General features: G+C 56.9%; 1 protein-coding gene across 1 annotated transcript in view; it reads left to right on the top strand.

Moving 5' to 3' along the window:
• Positions 1-466: 466 nt before the first annotated feature.
• The window catches only part of PARM1 (prostate androgen-regulated mucin-like protein 1), an 80,374-nt gene continuing 60,502 nt past the window's right edge, over positions 467-20,338 (top strand). The window contains exon 1 of the mRNA XM_072725013.1: positions 467-703. Coding sequence (XP_072581114.1) covers positions 661-703 — 43 coding nt within the window. The 5' untranslated portion in view covers positions 467-660. The remainder of the gene's footprint in view (positions 704-20,338) is intronic.

The following is a 20,338-nucleotide window of genomic DNA, read 5'->3' as shown; positions in this document are numbered from 1 at the left end:
GGCTGGGGCCCCCTGATGGGCGGAGCTGGGGCGCGGCTGGAGCCCTGGTGGGCGGGGCTGGGCCGGCGCTGGGGCGGGGCTGGAGCCTCCGGTGGGCGGGGCTGGGGCGGGGCTGGAGCCCCCGGTGGGCGGGGCTGGAGCGGGGCTGGAACCCTCGTGGGCGGGGCTGGGCCCATGATGGGCGGGGCTGGAGCCCCGGTGGGCGGGGCTGGGCCGGCGCTGGGGCGGGGCTGGAGCCTCCGGTGGGCGGGGCTGGAGCCCCCGGTGGGCGGGGCTGGAGCCCAGGTGGGCGGGGCTGGAGCGGGGCTGGAACCCTCGTGGGCGGGGCTGGGCCCCTGATGGGCGGGGCTAGAGCCCAGGTGGGCGGGGCTGGAGCCCCGGTGGGCGGGGCTGGGGCGGGGCTGGAGCCCTCGTGGGCGGGGCTGGGGCGGGGCTGGAGCCCCGGTGGGCGGCGCGGGGGCGGCGCGGCGGCCGCGGGGCCGGGGCTGGGGCCGGAGCGCGCCGGGCGCCGGAGGAGTCGCGGCTGACGGAGCGGCGCCGCGTAGCCTGCCTGTCCGCCGCCGTCCCCGGCCTGTCCGCCGCCCTCCCCGCGGCCCCGCGCAGCCCGTCCGGCGGGGGAGGCGCTCGCTCGGGCCGGGCTCGGCGCCGCGCACCGGGACGATGGTCTGCAGCGCCGTGTTCGCGCTCTGCGTCTTCGCGGCAGGTACCGGGGCGGGGGCCGGGGCGGGGGGCGCGGGGCGGGCCGGGACAACGGGCTCCGCGAACAGGTGGCCGCGCCTGCGCCCGAGCCCGGTGGGCGACGCTGACCGCGCTCCCGGGGTCCCGGGTCCCGGAGCCCCCCCCGCGGCGGACCCGGGCTCGTGCGTCCCGGCCCCTGCGGCTGCGCGGCCCCGAGGCGGCTCTCGGCCCCGGCCCGGCCCCACGGAGCTCGCGCTGGGCTTCAGCTCCCCGAACGCGCGTGCGGTGCCGCGGCTGCCCCCGCCCGACCTCGGCCCTGGACGCCTCCCGGAGCGCACTCGCGGGGCCCGGACGCCGGGGCGGGGGCGGGGCGGGGGCGCGGGGGGCGGGGGCGGGACCGGGTCCTGCAGACCCTGCGGCCGCCGCCCCGCCGGGGACCCCACCCCCGCCTCGCCCCGCCCGCGCGGTTTCCCTCCCGAGTCCCGGGGGCTCCGGTTCCCGGACGCGGGTCCTCGCGGCGCCTGGAGGAGCAGCTGGGGCTTTCCTGGCCGCCCCCTAAGGACGAGCATTTTGAGGGAAAGTTTCCCGACTTGAGAGGAGTTTCCTGTATGTTGCTTCCTCCGCGCTGCGAGCCCAGGAAACCCCCTCGCGGGTTTGGGCTCCGCGCCCCTCGCTGTCGCGTCCGCGGGCGGTGCCCGAGCACCCCGGGGCGGCTCCGGCTACACCGCAGGCTCCGCGGGGCTGGGAGCGCGGGACCCCAGCGGGTGCGCATCCCCTCCCCCCAGGGACCCCAGCGGGTGCGCGTCCCCTCCCCCCAGGGACCCCAGCGGGTGCGCATCCCCTCCCCCCAGGGACCCCAGCGGGTGCGCGTCCCCCCCCCCCAGGGACCCCAGCGGGTGCGCATCCCCTCCCCCAGGGGACCCCAGCGGGTGCGCATCCCCTCCCCAGGGGACCCCAGCGGGTGCGCATCCCCTCCCCCCAGGGACCCCAGCGGGTGCGCGTCCCCTCCCCCCAGGGGACCCCAGCGGGTGCGCGTCCCCTCCCCCCAGGGACCCCAGCGGGTGCGCGTCCCCTCCCCCCAGGGGACCCCAGCGGGTGCGCGTCCCCTCCCCCCAGGGACCCCAGCGGGTGCGCGTCCCCTCCCCCCAGGGACCCCAGCGGGTGCGCATCCCCTCCCCAGGGGACCCCAGCGGGTGCGCATCCCCTCCCCAGGGGACCCCAGCGGGTGCGCGTCCCCTCCCCCCAGGGGACCCCAGCGGGTGCGCATCCCCTCCCCCCAGGGACCCCAGCGGGTGCGCATCCCCTCCCCCCAGGGACCCCAGCGGGTGCGCATCCCCTCCCCAGGGGACCCCAGCGGGTGCGCATCCCCTCCCCAGGGGACCCCAGCGGGTGCGCGTCCCCTCCCCCCAGGGGACCCCAGCGGGTGCGCATCCCCTCCCCCCAGGGACCCCAGCGGGTGCGCATCCCCTCCCCCCAGGGACCCCAGCGGGGGGCAGCCCCATATCCACGGGGGACCCCAGCGGATGCGCATCCCCTCCCCCCAGGGGACCCCAGCGGGTGGGCATTCCCCTCCCCCCAGGGACCCCAGCGGGGGGCAGCCCCATATCCACGGGGGACCCCAGCGGATGCGCATCCCCCCCCCCAGGGCATTGCCCTGCGAGGCAGTTCCAGGGACCCTCCCAGCAGGTGCTCACTAAAGGACGGGAAAGGCTCCTTTACTTCCCTCCTCACTAGAAACGTCTCCATGAAGCTCAAGGCTCAGAGAAAGGAGCAGCCGGTAGCACCAGTGGCAGGTTCTTCCTCTAGTTGTATCTCGTGGCTCGTCTTCGTCTTCCTAATTTGCACCGACAGCCCTGGCAGTTGGCACCTGCGTTAGCCCTACTAGGCAGCGTAGGTCGCATTTTTCCCTAAGGAGCACGACGTTTTCTCTTCCTTGGTCGGGGTTAGAGCTTACCCAGCTCTTCTGGGGATGACAGGATTGCCCGGGCCGAGGCTGGAGCGAGGGGCTGCTGGGCCCAGTGAGCAGCCTCAGCCGCGTCCACGCACTGGTTGGTGGGTTGGGGTGTTGGTGGTGGTCAGAGCCAGCCGATCGCAGCCTCCCAGCGCTGGGGCTCTCCTGACCCCAGAAGACATAGTCACGTCCCGTGCACACCTTACCGAGTGCTGAAGCTTCGTCCTTCCCTCTTTGAAGATCCCTGTGTTGCTAGAGCTAGAGTAGGTTTGAGGAAAATAACATAAAAACCGGCGTAAATATCTCGTGAGATTCTTTGCATCCCAAGGTAGGCTGTTTTCAGGAACCAAAATATCTTTTCTAGGAAAAAAAAAATAGATGTGTTGGTCAAGGAGAGAGGGTGACGGTTCCTGAAATGAAACTGCCTCATTCCCCGTCAATCTCAGTAAGGCTCTGCTCAGTCCACACTGATGGCTTCTCTTCTATTCTCCTCCTCCTCCCTCTCCCCCACCTTCTTCTTCCACTTTCTTCTCTTCCTGCTCCTTTTCTACCCTTCCAGTAAAATTCTCAAAGCGATACTTTCTTGAGCCAGGAATAAGGTTTGGCAGGGGACTTTTTTAGCTTAAGAAAGCCACTCAGTGTGTACATAGCATTTCCTGCGGCTGTGGACACCTGCACGTATGTGGACGTGGTCAACGACCATAGTGTCTACATTTATTCACTCGTATTTTTTTTTTTAAAGATTTTTTTATTTATTTATGATAGACATAGAGAGAGAGAGAGGCAGAGACACAGGAGGAGGGAGAAGCAGGCTCCATGCACCGGGAGCCCGACGTGGGACTCGATCCCGGGTCTCCAGGATCGCGCCCTGGGCCAAAGGCAGGCGCTAATCCGCTGCGCCACCCAGGGATCCCTATTCACTCGTATTTTAAAAAGAAGGAAGAGCGAACACTTGGACTGTCTTCAGTTCTTTCGAAGTTGGTCGTGGTATGAACCATCATGGCTATTTTGTAGACCATTCTCCAGCACCTCTGTGTACAGGCATAGAGGAGCACCTCCTCCGAATTCGAGTACAGGCCAGCACCCCCAAGTTTCGGCTGCTGATGAGGGAGGAGGATGGCAGGCTGCAGGAGGCTTCCTCTTCATCCCTCTCCTTCTCCCCTCTGGATTCTCTTCTTTTCCCCACCACCACCATTGCCACCCTCTGCTCTTCTATGGCCCCATTCATTTAAAAACTCCCTCACTGAGACCTCTGAGATATGCTGGAACTTTCCAGAGGTCTTTTCCAACACTCAAGGAGGACAGAAGGGAAACAAGCGCAGGTAAAAGAGGCACACACCTCATGACCCTGCACTCCCCACAGAGACTGTTGCATCCCATCCCATCACCGAGGCCCATGTCTTGGCCCTTGTGGACCAAAACCAGGAGAGCTCGAGAGTGCAGTCAGCCACCCAGCTAGAGAGCCTGTGTTCTGGCCTGACAGCTCTCCTCTGGGTGACTAACATCTAGGATGTCCTTGTCCGTGAAGGGAGACCCCACCCTACACAATATGATACGTGTCAACACCTTCTCATCAGCACACTAAGGCCTCTACGTGAACCATAAATGCCTCGCACACGCATTCATGAGAACGGCGAGGTTGCCCGCGCTTGCTTGGGAGTGGGGGGTGAAGGGTCACTCGTATTCCTGTAGCCGGGTCACCTCCTTTCCTCCGAGGTCTGTAGCACAGTCCAAGGAGTGACCTCTCCTTCCCGTGACACCTGACCTGCGAGGCGGAAGCGCTTCTCCGCCCTCTGACAGGTTGCTGAGGGAGTGGTGCAGAGGGCTAAGCCCGCAGGCTCCGCAGCTGGATTGCCCAGGCGCAAAGCTGACGTTACTTGCCAGGTGTGTCATTTAGGGCAAGTAACTTAACCATCCTCGGTTTTCCTTTCTACAAAATTGGGGAAATAAAACCTCATAAGGTCGTTGGAAGTCTTAAATGATTACATGTACTTAGAGCGCATGGGGCTTAGGAAGCGGTCAATAAATGTTAGCCACTGTTGTTCCTATTAACGTTATTAATAGTGTTTGCTGGCGTTTAGTGCCCGTTAGGTCATCCTCCCCGAGGCAGAGCTTCTGCGCGTGCGCTCAGGCTAAGTAGATCGAGGATCTCCACTGACATTGCAGCACGGTGCCAGCTGTTGTGGCAAACCTTAATGTGCAAATTAAGAAAATATTCAGCTGAGCCTACTATATGCCTAATTTGAAAAGGCTAATAATGTGCCAGCTCAGATTTAGCACAACAGTCAAAAAAAAAAAAAAAAAAAAAAAAAAAGACTAACTAGTAGAAGTAAAGTCTCACCGAGGACTTGACTTCTTCCACAAAGTGTTTTGCTTTCGGAAGGCCCAGCTCAGTAACCCTTTAAGTCAGATTCCCAGAACCACACATTTTGGATGAATCAGATCAAAGAACTTAGGAAAAGACCCCTCACGGTACCTGAATGATCCAGAATGGCTCTCAAGAGAGCCCAAAAGCATCAGTAATGGGCACGTCTCAGATTCACCTTGACACCTGGGCCAGGTCTAAGCGTGCTTGTGTTTTTAGGAGGAGGACCCTGGCCCAGGGTTTGCGGTGTCCGGTCAGACTTTGTGAAGCAGTAATTCTCCCTGTGAGAGCGGGGCCTGGGGAGGTGGTGGCTGCAGCATCCGCTGCCACAGTGAAAGGGACGTTTTAGGTGTTTCCACGCGGGTTGGCGGTCTCGACGCCAAAGCGAACGGAGTCCTGCCATCGCATTGCCGACAGTTCGCTTCCTTTCGGAAGCATCTGTCCTTAAATGGGACGTGTTAGTTCGGGAATCGGATGTTTGCTTTGCTGTAAGACACTGAATGAAACAGTTTGGAAAAATTAATGTTTTCATTTAGAAGACGGTGGCAATTCCGAGAGAGGTAGGCGAGTAGAGTGTGTGCCTTTGGCAGTGATAGCTCTTCCCTTGGACGTGCGGGGCTGGTGGGTACCGTCCAGTGAAGGTGACCATAAATAAGACTGACTTGTGTGCGGCATGACTTTGCTTTAAGTCACAGCTTAAGTCATTTAAATCACAGAATTTGTGTCACAGCACATCTCCTGGCGTGTGGATCTTCACATGTGCCGCGTGACCCTTACACCCGCGTAGCCCCTTTCTTCTACCTTTTACCTGTTCTGATGTCATTTCTAAACCTTGAGACCTTTGCCACTTTTAAGTACCAGAAATCGTTACAACAAAATAGACAATTACATACTTTTTTCGGCCTGTGTTTTCCGTCGGTGCAGGGTAGTACAATGTCAATTGAAAATAAGCTGTTGTAATTTTCCCTTGGCTGGCGTTGCCAGGTTTAGCAAGTAAAAATACAGGTCGCCCTGTCCAATTTGAATTCCAAATAAACAATGAATTCGAAGTGTGTCCCACACAATAGTTGGGACACACTTGAACTAAGTAATTCTTCATGGTTTATCTTGAATCCAAATCTAACTGGGCATCCCGATGTACGTCATCTAGAAGCCGTGCATTTGGCCTTTTATGTGTGGTTCGTCTATACGATGGGCTTGAGAGGGGATTGGCTTTATCTAACCACACCTCACCTGGCGTGGGCTGCCCGGCTCCATCTCAGTCTGCTCATGGGAAGGCGGAGAGGTTTCAGGGCAGCTCGCTCCAGGATGGCAGCCGGACGGAGTAGAGCTCAGAGGAGCTCTCCAGTGAAAGGTTTTAGTCTGATTGCATTTATTATTTTTTTTTAAGATTTATTTATTTTAGAGGGAGTGTGTTCGGGCAGGGGAGGAAGGCAGAGGGCAGAGGGAGAGGGACTCTGAAGCAGACGCCCACCTGAGCACAGAGCCCAAGGCGGGTCCGAGTCCCTGAGATCATGACCTGAGCTGAGCTGAAATCAAGAGTCGGACGCAAGCAGCTGAGCCACCCAGGCGCCCCTCTGATTGCGTTTCCAAGAACTGTGCATTGTTAACGTGTTTCTGAACAACTGGGATTTCTGGAGCCTTCCTGAAGCTACATTACCTTAGCCTCATGTGACTTTTCCTTTAAAAAAAAAAAAACAACTACACATAAAACGGTAGCAGTGTTCATGCCTGGGAGCTGGAACGAGGAGCTTCTAGAATCCAGCTGGCAACCGATTAAAAACAAAGTTATAGAATTGCTTTGGATTTCAGTGCCCTTTTATGTGCCAGGATCCTAATACACCTCACAAATATTAGTTGTGTAAGGTTTGCATAATTCCTGCAGGGTGGGTCTGTGGGTACACTGGAACCTGCGGGTATGAAGCCCGAAGCAGACTCTAAGGCAAATTGGAAAAACAAACACAAAAACCCTTAAGCGATCGGACTGTGGTGGAAATTTGCACCTTCCGTACCTCGGGCCGAACCTGAGAATAGGTAGCTGGGGAGCGGGGAGGAAACAGCGGCCAGTTCCCAGGGCGATACGCAGAAACCTGCGTACTCGTCGCACAGTAAGCTGCAGAGCAGAGCACGACGTCGATGACGGCCTCTTCCACTTGGAGTCCGAGCTCCGACACCTGATCTTGTTTTCTGGCGGGGAAGAAGTCAGGACGTTAGAGCTGTAGTGCAGGTGTTGGGCATGGAAGGAATTGAGGAAAGGACACTGTGTGTTTAATTCCGTGTGTGCCTTGGCCCTGGTTGAATGGGGTGACGAAGGTCTGTTCCCCCCTTTAAATTATGATATTCTTGCTGGTGTCGTGGCGTCCAGAAGCACGACCTCGGGACCGACAGATGGTCACTTGCTAGCGTAGCCCGTGATGGATCGCCGCTGGTGCTTTTGCTTCTTACGGGATCTTTGCAGTTTCTGCCAGAAAGGCCTGTGCCCCCGCAGAGGGATGGCAGACGGATGCCATTACCCTGGCGTCAGTCGTCTGGTTGTTGAACACGTCTTGCCGTGCGAGTCTTGCTTCGTGCTGTCTTTTGGATTCTTTACGAAGAACGATAACGGTTATCCTAGGATTAGAGGATGCCGTCTTCACCGTACGGGAGCTACGGTGCTTTGTCTGGATGTAGGGAGATGGTTAGGACGCCACCATTCCACGGAGTCCACGTAGTGGGTCGGTTACGGGAGGATTTCAGGACATCTCAGAACGATGGGAGAGCCCCGATGCCCATCGTCAGTGGGGCCTCCGGAAGCCTGGTGCCCTGAGCACCTCTCACACCTCTGTGTTGGCCTGGGGAAGAGGCCAGGGGTCGGGCATCCCCCACTGCCAGTTGGGAATTCTTGCTACCGGGGGGTGTGCTGCTTGAGAGGCAGCGTCAAGGCGAATATTGCCGTCACCCCACCCGCGCGGAACCCTGGCTGTTTCGTCGTAGGGGTGGCAGGGTCGATAGGTCCGGCGTCCAGGAGGAGAGAGCCCCACAAGTCTCGTGTTTCCAAGAGCAGTTCAGACAGGCCTGAGCCGGAGAAGGAACGATCGGTTTCCGGGGATATAAGATCATTTATCATTTACGTTCTAGGAGATGTTGGTGGGGGCGTACGTGTGGTTATCAAATTACATGTGGAAACTGGGTGAGAAATGGGCAGTAGGAAGGAGCCAGGGCTGCTCCAGAAATTCTGTGGGATCCATGGGCGAGGCTGGGGTGACGTGTTACAGGAGACGGAGAGACTATCAGATGGCCCAGCGTGGTCGTGGGGAGGGCAGCGGGGGGTAATAATTAAGATTATTGGGGGCTACGAAAGACCAAACTACTCCTGCTGCTGCTGCTGCTGCGAATGGAAAATGCATCAAGTTTCATTTTGGGTGAGAGGAGAGAGTGAGGGGTGGAGGGGTACGGGGTGGGGGTAGGGGTGAGATGAAAGAAGCCTCCCTAAATTTATATGAATATAAAGCCTTTTCAGGTTTGTGAAAGGCAAATTGAGGGGCACCTGGCTGGCTCAGTCCATTAAGCATCTGTCTTTGGCCCAGGTCATGATCCCAGGTCCTGGGATCGAGCCCCACGTCGGGCTCCCGGCTCAGCGGAGACCCTGCTTATCCCTCCCCCTCTGCCCCTCTCCCGCTCATGCTCTCTCTCAAATAAATAAATAAATACAATATTTTGTAAAAGATACATTTTTAAGTCTTGGCAAAATGAAGACATAATTCAAACTTTGCCTTAGATCACCCCAAAATGAGACATTGGCAAACTTGCTTACTATCAGGTGCTTATGTCTAGTGTTTCCAAATAGCTTTTTTAAAAAATGTGAGTCAGCCTTTAGTTTTCATTGAGGATTACAAAAGCTAAACTTTAAAATCAGCTCTTTTTTTGAGCGATGCACATAAAAAATATTTCTTTTAAAAATGTAAGACTGTTTCTCATGGATATCGCTTTGAAATAGCTGAAACATTAAAAAGAGAGAGAGGAAAAAAGGAAAAGGGAAAAAAAAAAGAAATAGCCGAAGTGTTTTAAGTTCTCTGGCCAATTAAGAAAATGTCACCTTTGAGCTCAGCTAGAAAAGATACCTTCACTATTTGAACATTTTTGAGAATCTTCTGAATAAGTAAAAATAAAGTGATGACAGAAGGCGATTTGAGTCGAAAGGAAGGAGTGGCCGGCAGCCTCCAGTGATGCTTGAGAGGCTCGAGTAAATCCTAATGCTGCGTGTGGAAGGTGAAGTTCGTCACTAGCAAGCGGGGAAACAGGAGTGTGACCTTAAAGGCCCTGCCTCCGGGCAGCCCGGGGAGCTCAGTGGTTAGTGCCGCCTTCCGCCCAGGGCGTGATCCTGGGGTCCTGGGATCGAGTCCCACGTCGGGCTCCCTGCATGGAGCCTGCTTCTCCTCTGCCTGTGTCTCTGCCTCTCTCTCTGTGTGTCTCACATGAATAAATAAATAAAATTACTTGAGCAGCCTTTAAACAAATCAAAGAATCAGAAAGATGATACTAAAAACATCTGCCTAGCTCGTTCAGTGGGGTCCCCTTGCAGGTTTTTGAGGGGGCAGGCCCTCAGGCACCTTGAAGTACAGCAGCCTGGCGGTAAGCCAGGGAGTCAGTGGCAGCAGACCGTAGGCCTGCCCTGGGGCTGGAGGGTGGGCCAGGCCGCATCAGGTGCCGTGAGCCTGACCCCGGAGGACGGGTGCCTGCCCCCGCCTCTGCTCTGTGGGGAGACCGTTCCAGAATGAAGTGGAAAGCAGGGCCTGTGGCAATTCTAGGGTTAACTTTTGGGGAGCTGCCAGACGGTTTTCCAGAGTAGCTGCACCGCGGTATATTTGTGCGTTCCCTCTCATTAGGGCGATGCGGGTACACTTTTTTAAGAAAAGGAAGGAAGAGTCACCCGCATTGACGAGAGAAGCCTCCCCAGATCTCAGAGGCAAGTGTGGCTGCTGCAGGAGGGCAAACTGCTACATCCCTGAGTACCGGTCGGAGGGTCGTCAGAGACGGGGATTTGGTTTTGGAGATGAGGAAATTTACGAGATTTTTGTTAAAAAATTAAATATCATTAATGACAGTCATGTATATTTTTAATGGTTTTTTAAAAGCTGCCCTCAAGCACCATTTTTGTGTGTTTTTTTTTTTTTTTAAATCATGGAAACTATAAACATACACAGAGATTGACGAGAACGTATCCATCACCCACCCAGACCTGATTCAGAGTCTGTTGGTCTTGGTTAAGAATTTTTAAAAATATTAATACATCGGAAGTCATGTAAATGTCTGACTATGAGGTGCTAGTCAGAGAAACTAGAATATACACTGCGCGGCCATCCAGCTGCGCAACAACACGCAACTGCTTCGGATTCTGAGTCTTAAAAGCCACGCAGCCACCCGGGGGCTCAGCGGTTGGGCGTCTGCCTTCGGGTCAGGGCGTGACCCCGGGGTCCCGGGTTCGAGTCCCGCTTTGGGCTCCCTGCAGGCTTCTCCCTCGGCCTGTGTCTCTGCCTCTCTCTGTGTCTCTCATGAATAAATACATAAAATCTTAAAAAAAAAAAAAAAAGAATTCTGAGGTGGCTGGTTCATTCCTGTACAAACACATTAGCTGGTTACAATACATTGAACTAATAAGTGTAACTTTGTATTTCACAATTGTATCAGAAAAGCACGCTACAGACTGAATGTACATCGTGATGAAATATTTAAGACATTTTTATGTGCGTAGAGAAAATCATTTAGAAGAATTAAGGTGGTTATTTCTGGCAGGCCGAGCCTTGGGTTAGTTTCAGTTTTTATGCTCTTTTCTATTGTCTGAAATTGTTAAAAAAAAGTTTGTTTTGCTTGCACAATTAAAAGAGTGGAGATATTATCACTGTTTTAATCCCCCCTTATCAACACTTAATGTGGCTCTCGTAACTGCTGCGCAGCTACTTCTAGCCTCGATATCTTGATTGGGAAATCCTTCTGATGGAGCCGTCAAAACCGTATCTCAGAAAAGCAAATAACCTCGAGGGTTTACAGGATATCACTGACGTAGTGGGCAGGGAAGGTTCTGGGAAGGAATTGACTTAAAGCAATATTCTGTTTTGTGAAACCAGAGCGCTACATGAATCATGATCAGAACAACTCTCTTGGACACGGTTTTAAGAGACTCCGACTCAACTGGTCAGTATTTGAGATTCTTTGTTTTCAATTCCTTGATGGTCACTTATGGGAGCAATTTTAAATGAAAACGTTATTCTGAGCTTTTCTATAGTGAAACGTGTCTTCTTAGATGTAAGAAAAAAAGTGGCCCCCAGGAGAGCGCACGATCTGCTTTTCCTTGGCAACATTAAATCTGTTATGTCATCTCTCCAATAAGATAATCAATAAAATGTGGTTTAGGCAAATGCTGGAGCGTTACTGACCGTCCGTGAGCACGTAGGCCGGCCCCTTCACGTTCTGAAGGGAGCCAGACGTGCTGGGGTGGGATGGAGATCTCGCCTTGCAGTTTTTAGCTGGAGCAGGTACCACACGTTGTAGGATGTGCACTTCCCTTGCAGCTTCGTCTCATGCTCCCAACAACCCCGCCAGGCAGACTGTCCCAATCCCCCCAGCCCCACGGTTCAGGGCACCGAGCCTCGGAAGCTGAGGAGTGAGACGTGGCGTTGGACCCAGGTCCGTCCTCCTTTACCCACCTTCGTCCCCACTGTCTTGAACGGACAAAGCAGACTACGTCGCCCCCAGTTTCCCCGACTCTGAGCCTCTTTCCCGTCCCCACACCCACCGACTGATGGAGAGCCTTGCCGTCCTGCCTGGCCGGTCACAGTAGCTCCCGACTGGCCACCCGTTCCCTTCTCATGGTCTCGCCTCCCTCTTGGGAGTCTTTCAGGCCAGGCCACCCTGCCTGCCCCCCTCCAAAGGAGCAGAAGTGGACCTGAATGTGCTGGAGTCCTCCAGGCGCTCGGGCTGTGGCTCATTAATCTCATTTCCACCAAAAAGAATGAAGGCTCCTGGGAGAACTGGCTAATTCCAGGCGTGAGTCAGAAACTACGGAGGATGAGCCTGGGATATCCTGTCATCACGACGGCAGGGATGCTATCAGAGACCGGTCACCGGGCTCCCGCGACAAGGACTCCGAAGCCTTCGTGAGGCTCCCCCTGGCCAAAGATGGAACCGCTGGGCGTCAGTGCGGGTGGCTGCCGGGGGCTGAGTCCCAGGGCTCAGACTCGTGACTCAGTTACAACATGGACACGAGGCAATAGTGACTCAAAGTCCATTTGTCCCCAGTGGAGGATGCTAACGAACCAGCACATTTCGAAAAATAATAGACAAATAGGAAGAATTAAAATTCTTGATTGATTGATGGGTCGTGTTTTGCCTTTATTGATGAGGTGTATCCCTGGGTCACCAACCATTAGATGGTGGGATGAGCACCTTACACAGGTGTTCCCGCCTGCGGGTGGCGATGGCGATGGCGACGTGGAGGTGGAATAGCACCACACGCGTCGCCTGAGGAGTTCGCGGGCCTTGGCCCTGACCCCCGGTGACGGCCAGCGCCGTGGAGAGCCACCGGCCAGGTCCTCGTCTCCCGGTGGAAGGGCCCCCCGGCCCCTGGGAACTAGCCTTGCCGCGTCGGAAGGAACCCGTAGCCGATCAAGCCTCCGCGTCCAACTGCCAAGTCACAGGAAGTGCACAGGGCCGAGGAAGCGCTCAGTGACAGCACAGGAACGGAATCCGCAGCTCCCGACCGCGGCACCTCTTCATGACAAGCGGGTGGTTTCTTCCGACGAATGAGTTGCAAGGGAAAAGATGAAGAGGAAGATGGGAAGGCAGGACCTATCGGCGACAAACGGGCTTTAAGAGGCAGCAACCGTCACAGCCGTGGACCTTACCTGGACCAACCCAAAACGCGGAGGAACGAACTAAGACGTTTATGAAGACGATGGTGAATCCGATCATTGACGGGACAGCCGGTGGTGGTAGCGTGTCCTCGTCCTCTACGCTGACGGCGCAGCCCGTGTTCTCGCCAGCCCTCACCCCCCGAGCTGCACGCCGTCGGCTGTATGCAAGAGGGAAGAGGGGCCGCCGTGCCGGGATCTGCTTCGGATGCTGTGAGATGGTGTGAGATGCGGGTGGAGGCACATTCCGGAAAAAGAGAGTCGTCGGCTAATGACTCTTGAAACGGAGCAAAGGGCCCATAAGCGTCTGTGACCCTCTTCTCTTCCGTTTTGTAGAGGATTCATTTTCTCCATTATTCAAAGTTTTTAAAAAGAATCTTCCAGAAACCCCCATTTCTTCCAGGAACGAGTCCAAACTCCTTGACTAGTGGCTTAAGATCTGAGGTAGAGGCAGAGGGAGGGAAAGGCGGTGCGGGTAATCGTGGTGCGAGAGGCTCGACAGGCTTCCCCGAGACGGACGCACAGGCCGCGTGCCCTCAGGCCGTCGCCCCGCCAGTTCCTCGTTCTAGAAGCCTCGCGGCGGCGTCTGCCAACCAGAACGCTCTGTATCCTGCAAGTTCAAGTCTCCCCTTCACCTGTTTGCATCGTCGCCCTTCGAACTCGTGGCTTTTGGAGAGCAGGGAGCTGTCTTAGCTTCGCTCCCCGCCCCCCACGTGTGAATGTGTACACAGCAGGTGCTCAGTACTTACTGAATTGAACTGAGGAATCTGAAGCTCCAGCGTGTAGACCGCAGGGTCTCGATTACACACCTCGTGTATACAGGAGTAGGAGTCCCCTGAGGCCAGAGCCCCCAGCCCTTCGCGTCGCTTCCCAGCACCGTGACCCCTGAGAGAAGTGACCCTTAACCTGCAGGGGCCACAGTGGTTCAGCGGTTGCGAGGCCCAGCAGGTAGAGGGCCATGGAGCCTCGAGGGGGTGGCACAAGGGCAAGACCGTGCTGAGAGGGAAAGTGGCCTGGGAGCTGGACGCACTGGTAAGGAGGCGGATGCCCCGGGCACCAGCAGGGCCCAGTGGGGAGCACGGGAGGGAGGGAGGCGGCGAGGGGGGTCCTTCACCTGCTTCCCAGGACCACACAGCAGCGCGAGGTTTGCAAAGGAAGTGTGACCGCCTAACCAGCAGCCTGCTGCCGTCGGGCGGCCCCCCCAGCTGCACGTGTTCAGGAGGTGAAGTTTTGCTGTAGACACGGAGGCCCGGGCGAGGTAGTCCCGGGAAGGGTGCAGAGGTAGAGGAATCGGAGGGCAAGTGTGGCCTCCTGGGTGGAAGGGGAACGGCTCCCTTCCCGGTTCCCAGCAGCGCAGACGCCAGCAGGTGGCCGGGCCCTGAGCACCATCTGACCACTACTGAGCACCACCTGAATACCATGAGCATCACTGAGCACCACCTGAGCACCATGAGCACCACTGAGCACCATCTGAACACCACTGAGTACCACCTGAACACCATGAGCACCACTGAGCACCACCTGAATACCATGAGCATCACTGAGCACCACCTGAGCACCATGAGCACCACTGAGCACCATCTGAGCACCACGGGCACCACTGAGCACCACCTGAACACTACCGAGCACCACCTAAGCACCACTGAGCACCACCTGAGCACCACTGAGCACCACGGGCACCACTGAGCACCACCTGAACACTACCGAGCACCACCTGAGCACCACTGAGCACCACCTGAGCACCACTGAGCACCACCTGAGCACCACCTGAGCATCACGGGCACCACTGAGCACCACCTGAACACTACCAAGCACCATCTGAGCACCACCTGAGCACCACCGAGCACCACCTGAACACCATGAGCACCACCGAGCACCACCTGAACACCATGAGCACTACTGAGCACCACCTGAACACTACTGAGCACCACCTGAGCACCATGAGCACCACTGAGCACCATGAGCACCACTGAGCACCACCTAAGCACCCACCCCTTCCCACTGTAGCCTGTGTGCTCCCCTGGGCTCTGCCCGGCAGCCCGGCAGGGCAAGTGCAGACAGGCCATTGTCTCGGCTTCCCAGGGCGTCAGGACAGCGCGTCCCCTCCTGTTCTGCGGCTGGAGACTGCAAGTCAGGTGTGGGCAGGGCCCTCCGGTGGCCCGGACGCTGCAGCTCGGGGCCGTGCAAGCGCCCGCTTCAGTCCCCACCCCCGAGTGTGTTGGGATCCCCTCCCCACCAGGGCGCTGGCCCCGGGTCAGCCTGGGTCGCGGGCTCCCCCGGCTCAGGAAGGCCTTGCCTCACTCGGCAGTCACTGCCCAGAGCGGATTTCCACCTGCGCCCCTGCTCCCGGGCCTGGGCCGGGGGCTCCCCTGCGTCTTCCTGGAGGCCCGGGCAGCCCATGCCGATGACCCCCGTAGCCAGGCCGGCCCGTGAAGGACCCTCCCCAGGTTGCCCGAGGTAGAGTCAGGGCGAACATCACAGCTCCATGCTCATGTGGACGAGGCCATCCTCTGCGGGAAAGCACGCCCCGCTCCCTTGAGAAGTCTCTTCTCCCCTGTGTGAGATGCATTATTGGGCGGGGACATGGGAGGTCACAGGAATCTTCCACGGGAAACTTTAGAGATCGTGACGTTCCCAAACCACGGATCGCCGTCCGCTGGTGTGAAGAGTGTGCGTGCGTGTGCAACAGGTATGTAGTCGTGGGTGGGATGCGTGTTTCCTTCCTTTCTTATCTGCATCCTTCACTACCAAAGTAATTAGAAGAATTTTATTTTTTACTTTTAGTCTTTTAAAAAAGATTTTATTTATTTATGAGACACAGAGAGAGGCAGAGACGCAGGCAGAGGGAGAAGCAGGCGCCCTGCAGGGAGCCCGACGTGGGACCCGATCCTGGGACCTGGGGTCACGCCCTGGGCCGAAGATGCTCAACCGCTGAGCCCCCCGGGCGTCCCTAATTAGAAGAATTTTAAAAAGAGACCAGGTAGCATGAGAAAGAAGGTGGTTTTCAGGGAAAATTAATATTCAACAAATTCATACATTTCCTGTAATTTCTAAGGTTCAACTCTTGCTCCCCATAAAAAGCTGGACATTCCGAATATTTAATTATCCATAATCATGCACATCCACATCTTCTTAATTTTATTTATTTATGATAGTCACACACAGAGACAGAGAGAGGCAGAGACACAGGCAGAGGGAGAAGCAGGCTCCATGCACCGGGAGCCCGACGTGGGATTCGATCCCGGGTCTCCAGGATCGCGCCCTGGGCCAAAGGCAGGCGCCAAACCACTGCGCCACCCAGGGATCCCGCACATGCACATCTTCTGATTACTGACTAGGACATTAATTAGGTGGAACAGGGACATTTATTTGGTTCTATACCTACCTAGTCAGTGTTGATTTGGAATTAACAGCTTTCCTTATAGGTCACAGTGAAAAAAAAATCAACATTTAAAGTTCTTTTCCCTGGAAAAAATACAATTCCTCTTACAGGAGATTTAATTAAAAAACTAATTAATTAATTAATTAATTAATTAAGAGAAAATTAATTCTCTTATAGGCAAGAGAAATATTTGAAAAAAAAATGCGAGCGGTGCTGCCTTGAGTCTTTATTGATTTGGGTTATTCTCAAAGGAATAAAAAAATTAAAGCTATAAACGAAAGAACTGAGTTGACGCTGAGATAAAAAGTCACAAAGCAGGAGAACAGCCTCATTATGTCGTGGAAATCCCAGGGAGAGCCATTGTTTTGCCAAAGCGATGGGGTAAAACCGCCTGGGACCCAGCACCGGTGCCCGGGAGACTAGGAGGAAAGAGCTTTGGAGGCTTTGATTTTTTTTTTCTCTAAAACAATTAAGATTAAAGGAGTTAATCGGGAAATCTGAGGTTATAGAAGGTTGAGCAAGTCAACCAGCTCATGTGTCTGGTCTGGGGCACATGCCTGGGATGACCAAACTTTTCCATGGAAGATTGCTCTTTGTGATAATTCTTCCAGAATGAAAAGAGTGACAAGAAAACATTAAAGTCGGAAAAAAGATCCCCACCTCCGCCGCCGGAGAACAGCCTGGCCTCCCCGGGGACACCCGGCCGAGGAAGCAGATGGGCCAGCTGGGGTTCACGCCCCGCAGGGCCCGGCCGGGAGCAGGGAGAGCGGCTCAGGGGTGGCGAGTCCGGGTGCCCCGGCGAGTCAGGTGGCCGAGCGGATGCTCCCAGGTCCCCGGGGCGCCCTGGCCGCCTCCCGCCGGGCCTGCATGGGGTGAGGGATGGGTGGCGGCCTCTGAAGCTCTGAGCTCCGTCCCCGTCGGGAACTTCTCATAGTGGGTGGAAGAGATCATTCACCATTTTTGCAAGAACTAGCCCAGAAAATTAAAAGCAGATCCGTGCCCCCAGTGACCGCATCTGTCGTCCCTCGTAAGCCGGGCCCGTCCCGGTCACGCTCTGGGCGGTAGCCGCCAGGTTTGGGAGGGCATCCACGTCCTTTGCTCGCTGCAAAGGATTTTTATCTTTCCAATTTTTAAGGATTCCAATATAGGGGCCCCCGGGTGGCTCAGCGGTTGAGCATCTGCCTTCAGCCCAGGCCATGACCCCGGGGTCCTGGGATCGAGTCCCAGGTCAGACTCCCTGCATGGAGCCTGCTTCTCCCTCTGCCTGTGTCTCTGCCTCTCTCTGTGTCTGTCATGAATAAATAAATAAAATCTTAAAAAAAAAAACTATTTGTATTTTGGGTGTTAAGTTGCAAATGTTCTCTCTATATTTTGGGCTCTACCCCTTCGTCAGATGTGTCACTTGCGAGTACTTTCTCCATTCAGTACGTTGTCAGGTTCCTAACAGCCCAGATTGGACCCGTGTTGGACTCAGCCCGACCGAAAAAAAAAAACGCTGTCTTGAAACCAGCTAAGCAATGAGCGATGTGTAGCGGGGCCTTGCCCTTCCCCCAGTGTCCTAAAGCAGCCGATGGGCTTTTCACGGGCGGTGCTGAGGGTGTATTTGAGCTTCAGATTCACAAAGCACGAAGGACCCCGAGGGAGGTTCCTAGTGGTTGTGATGAGCCCCGAGCCGCCGCCTGCAGGGAAGTCACGCCCGCGTCGCCTGGCTCCTTACGGTGCACATTGCATCATTCACAAGTTTTCTTGATTTTTATTTTTCTCAGAATACACTTCCTTAGCATCGTCAAACTTAAGCAGCACTTGATGTTTCTTTTTGATGACGAATCTGTCCGCACGTAGGCAATTAGCTGGCTGCTGTGTGAACTCAGGAAGCCGGGGAGTGGTTAGATCGAAATTCGTCTAACAATCTAGGTTTAAGCCCCGGTGGAGAAGGACCCAAACTGAGAGCATTAGCAGTTTGGCTTTAAATGGGACGTTGGATTAATTCAGTCTACGCCTCCTTGCTGCACAGCATCCTTTCAGGCAGAAATTCAATGTGTGACGTGGAAAATGGATACGATACGATACGGCGGGAGGGTGCCCGGGGGGCAGGAGAGGGTGCCCAGGGGGCTGGGAGTAGGAGGGGGCCCAGGGTGCAGGAGAGGGTGCCCGGGGGGGCAGGAGAGGGTGCATGGGGGGCGAGAGGGTGCCCGGGGAGCAGGAGGGTGCTGGGGGAGTGGGGGGGTGGGAGGGTGCCCGGGGGGGCAGGAGAGGGTGCCTGGGGGGCAAGAGGGTGCCCGGGGAGCAGGAGGGTGCCGGGGGAGTGGGAGAGGGTGCCCAGGGGTTGGGAGCAGGAAGGTGCTTGGGGAGTGGGAGGGGGCCCGGGGGCAGGAGACGGTGCCCAGGGGGGTGGGAAGGGGCCTGGGGGGGGTGGGAGAGGGTGCCTGGGAGCAAGAGAGTGCCCCGGGGGGCAGGGGGTGCCCAGGGACAGGGACTGGGAGGGTGCCTGGGGGATGGGGACAGGAGCATGCCCAGGGGGGCAGGGTGGGGCAGGAGGGTGCCCGGGGTGCGGGGGAGGGTGCCTGGGGGGTGGGAGAGGGTGCCCAGGGGGGTGGGGCAGGGCAGGAGGGTGCCCGGGGGGTGGGGGGGTGCCCAGGGGGTGGGAGGGTGCCTGGTGGCAGGGCACTGGGAGGGGGCCCAGAGGGTGGGAGGGTGCCTGGGGGGCAGGAGAGGGTGCCCAGGGATGGGAGGGTGCCCGGGGAGCAGATGTAGCTCTTGCCTTCTTCTGAGAGAGGCACCTGAGCCTCGATCTGTACCCGAGGCTGCGCGGGAACGACGTGCAGTCAGGGAGCCGACCTCCGGCCCGCCGCCTCGCTGTCCTTCCCGGGCCATGGGTGCATGGGCCATGGGGGTCGGGGGGGCACGTATTCAGTCCCACAGCGCTCTTCTGAGAACTTGGGGTCCGTCCGCACCTCACGGGGGGGCGGCACTCACAACGTGCACATGGTCTTCACGGGGCCCCGCGTGAGGCCGATGCTCCAAACGTACTGTCCCCTCCAGGTTCTAGAACATTCCAGCAGGCCCTCCCTCCAGCCTGCACTCGGCTCCTCGTCGTCAGCCCCACTGGCTCCCTCACCCGTCAGGTCCCCGTAATGGTCACTCCTCCAGAGAGGCCTTCCCTGACCTCGCTTCCGGCAGTGGATCTCCTGCTCCGGGCGTCCCGCATCCCGCATCCTGCATCCCGTGTCCCGCAGCTTGCCCCTCACCCTCGCCCTTGCCCTCGCCCCCTCGTCCCTCGCCCCTCGCCCTCGCCCTTGCCCTCGCCCCCTCGCCCTCTCGCCCTCACACAGCAGGTCTCGTTGCTTCCTTCCTTGATGCCGTCGTGGGGATTCTTATCACAGCTCGGAAGGAGCTCGGTGTGATCCTTCGATGCCCCTTGGGCCGCAGATTCCGAGGGGGCAGGGATGGTGCCTGTTCTATTCGCTGCCTACGCCTGGGGTCTGGCCCAGGCCCGGACATGTTGGAGGAGCTTAGAAAACTTCTCTGGACTTAAAACATGACGAGAGAAAAGCTGCGCCGAGGGCAGGGACTACCTGATTGCACAACTAAACACGAGGGATGCTTGCTTTGTTGAGTGACGGAAGAATGACGGGGAGCTCCCCCCCATGTCTACATTCGTTTCCACTGAAGGCTCTCAGGGGCGCAGAGGGGGAGCGAGCGGCAAACTGACCGCGGGGCTGTGAGTGAGCCTGGGATTCCCGTGGACGGTACGAGGGAGGGCAGGGAGGGCAGGGAGGGCAGGGAGGGCAGGGCGGCCGAGCCTTCGGGCGAGGTCAGCTCCCCCCCCCCCCCCCCCCCCCCCGTCCTCCTCCCAGACAGCGGGCCAGGACCGCTGCCTCCGCTTTCCAGGCCGTCGGGCACAGATGGATTTGTACCGGAGTTGGGTTTTCTGTTTTACTTTGTTTTGCCTACGAGATTGTGAGTAGAAAAGATTTTTTTTTTTTTAGGATTTTATTTATTTATTCATGAAACAGAGCGAGAGAGGCAGAGACCCAGGCAGAAGGAGGAGCAGGCTCCATGCAGGGAGCCCGACG

This window comes from Vulpes vulpes, chromosome 10, assembly GCF_048418805.1.
Source record: "Vulpes vulpes isolate BD-2025 chromosome 10, VulVul3, whole genome shotgun sequence".
Taxonomy (NCBI): domain Eukaryota; kingdom Metazoa; phylum Chordata; class Mammalia; order Carnivora; family Canidae; genus Vulpes; species Vulpes vulpes.
The sequence above is the reverse complement of the archived record's forward strand: the minus strand, read 5'-3'. Positions and strand labels throughout refer to the sequence as shown.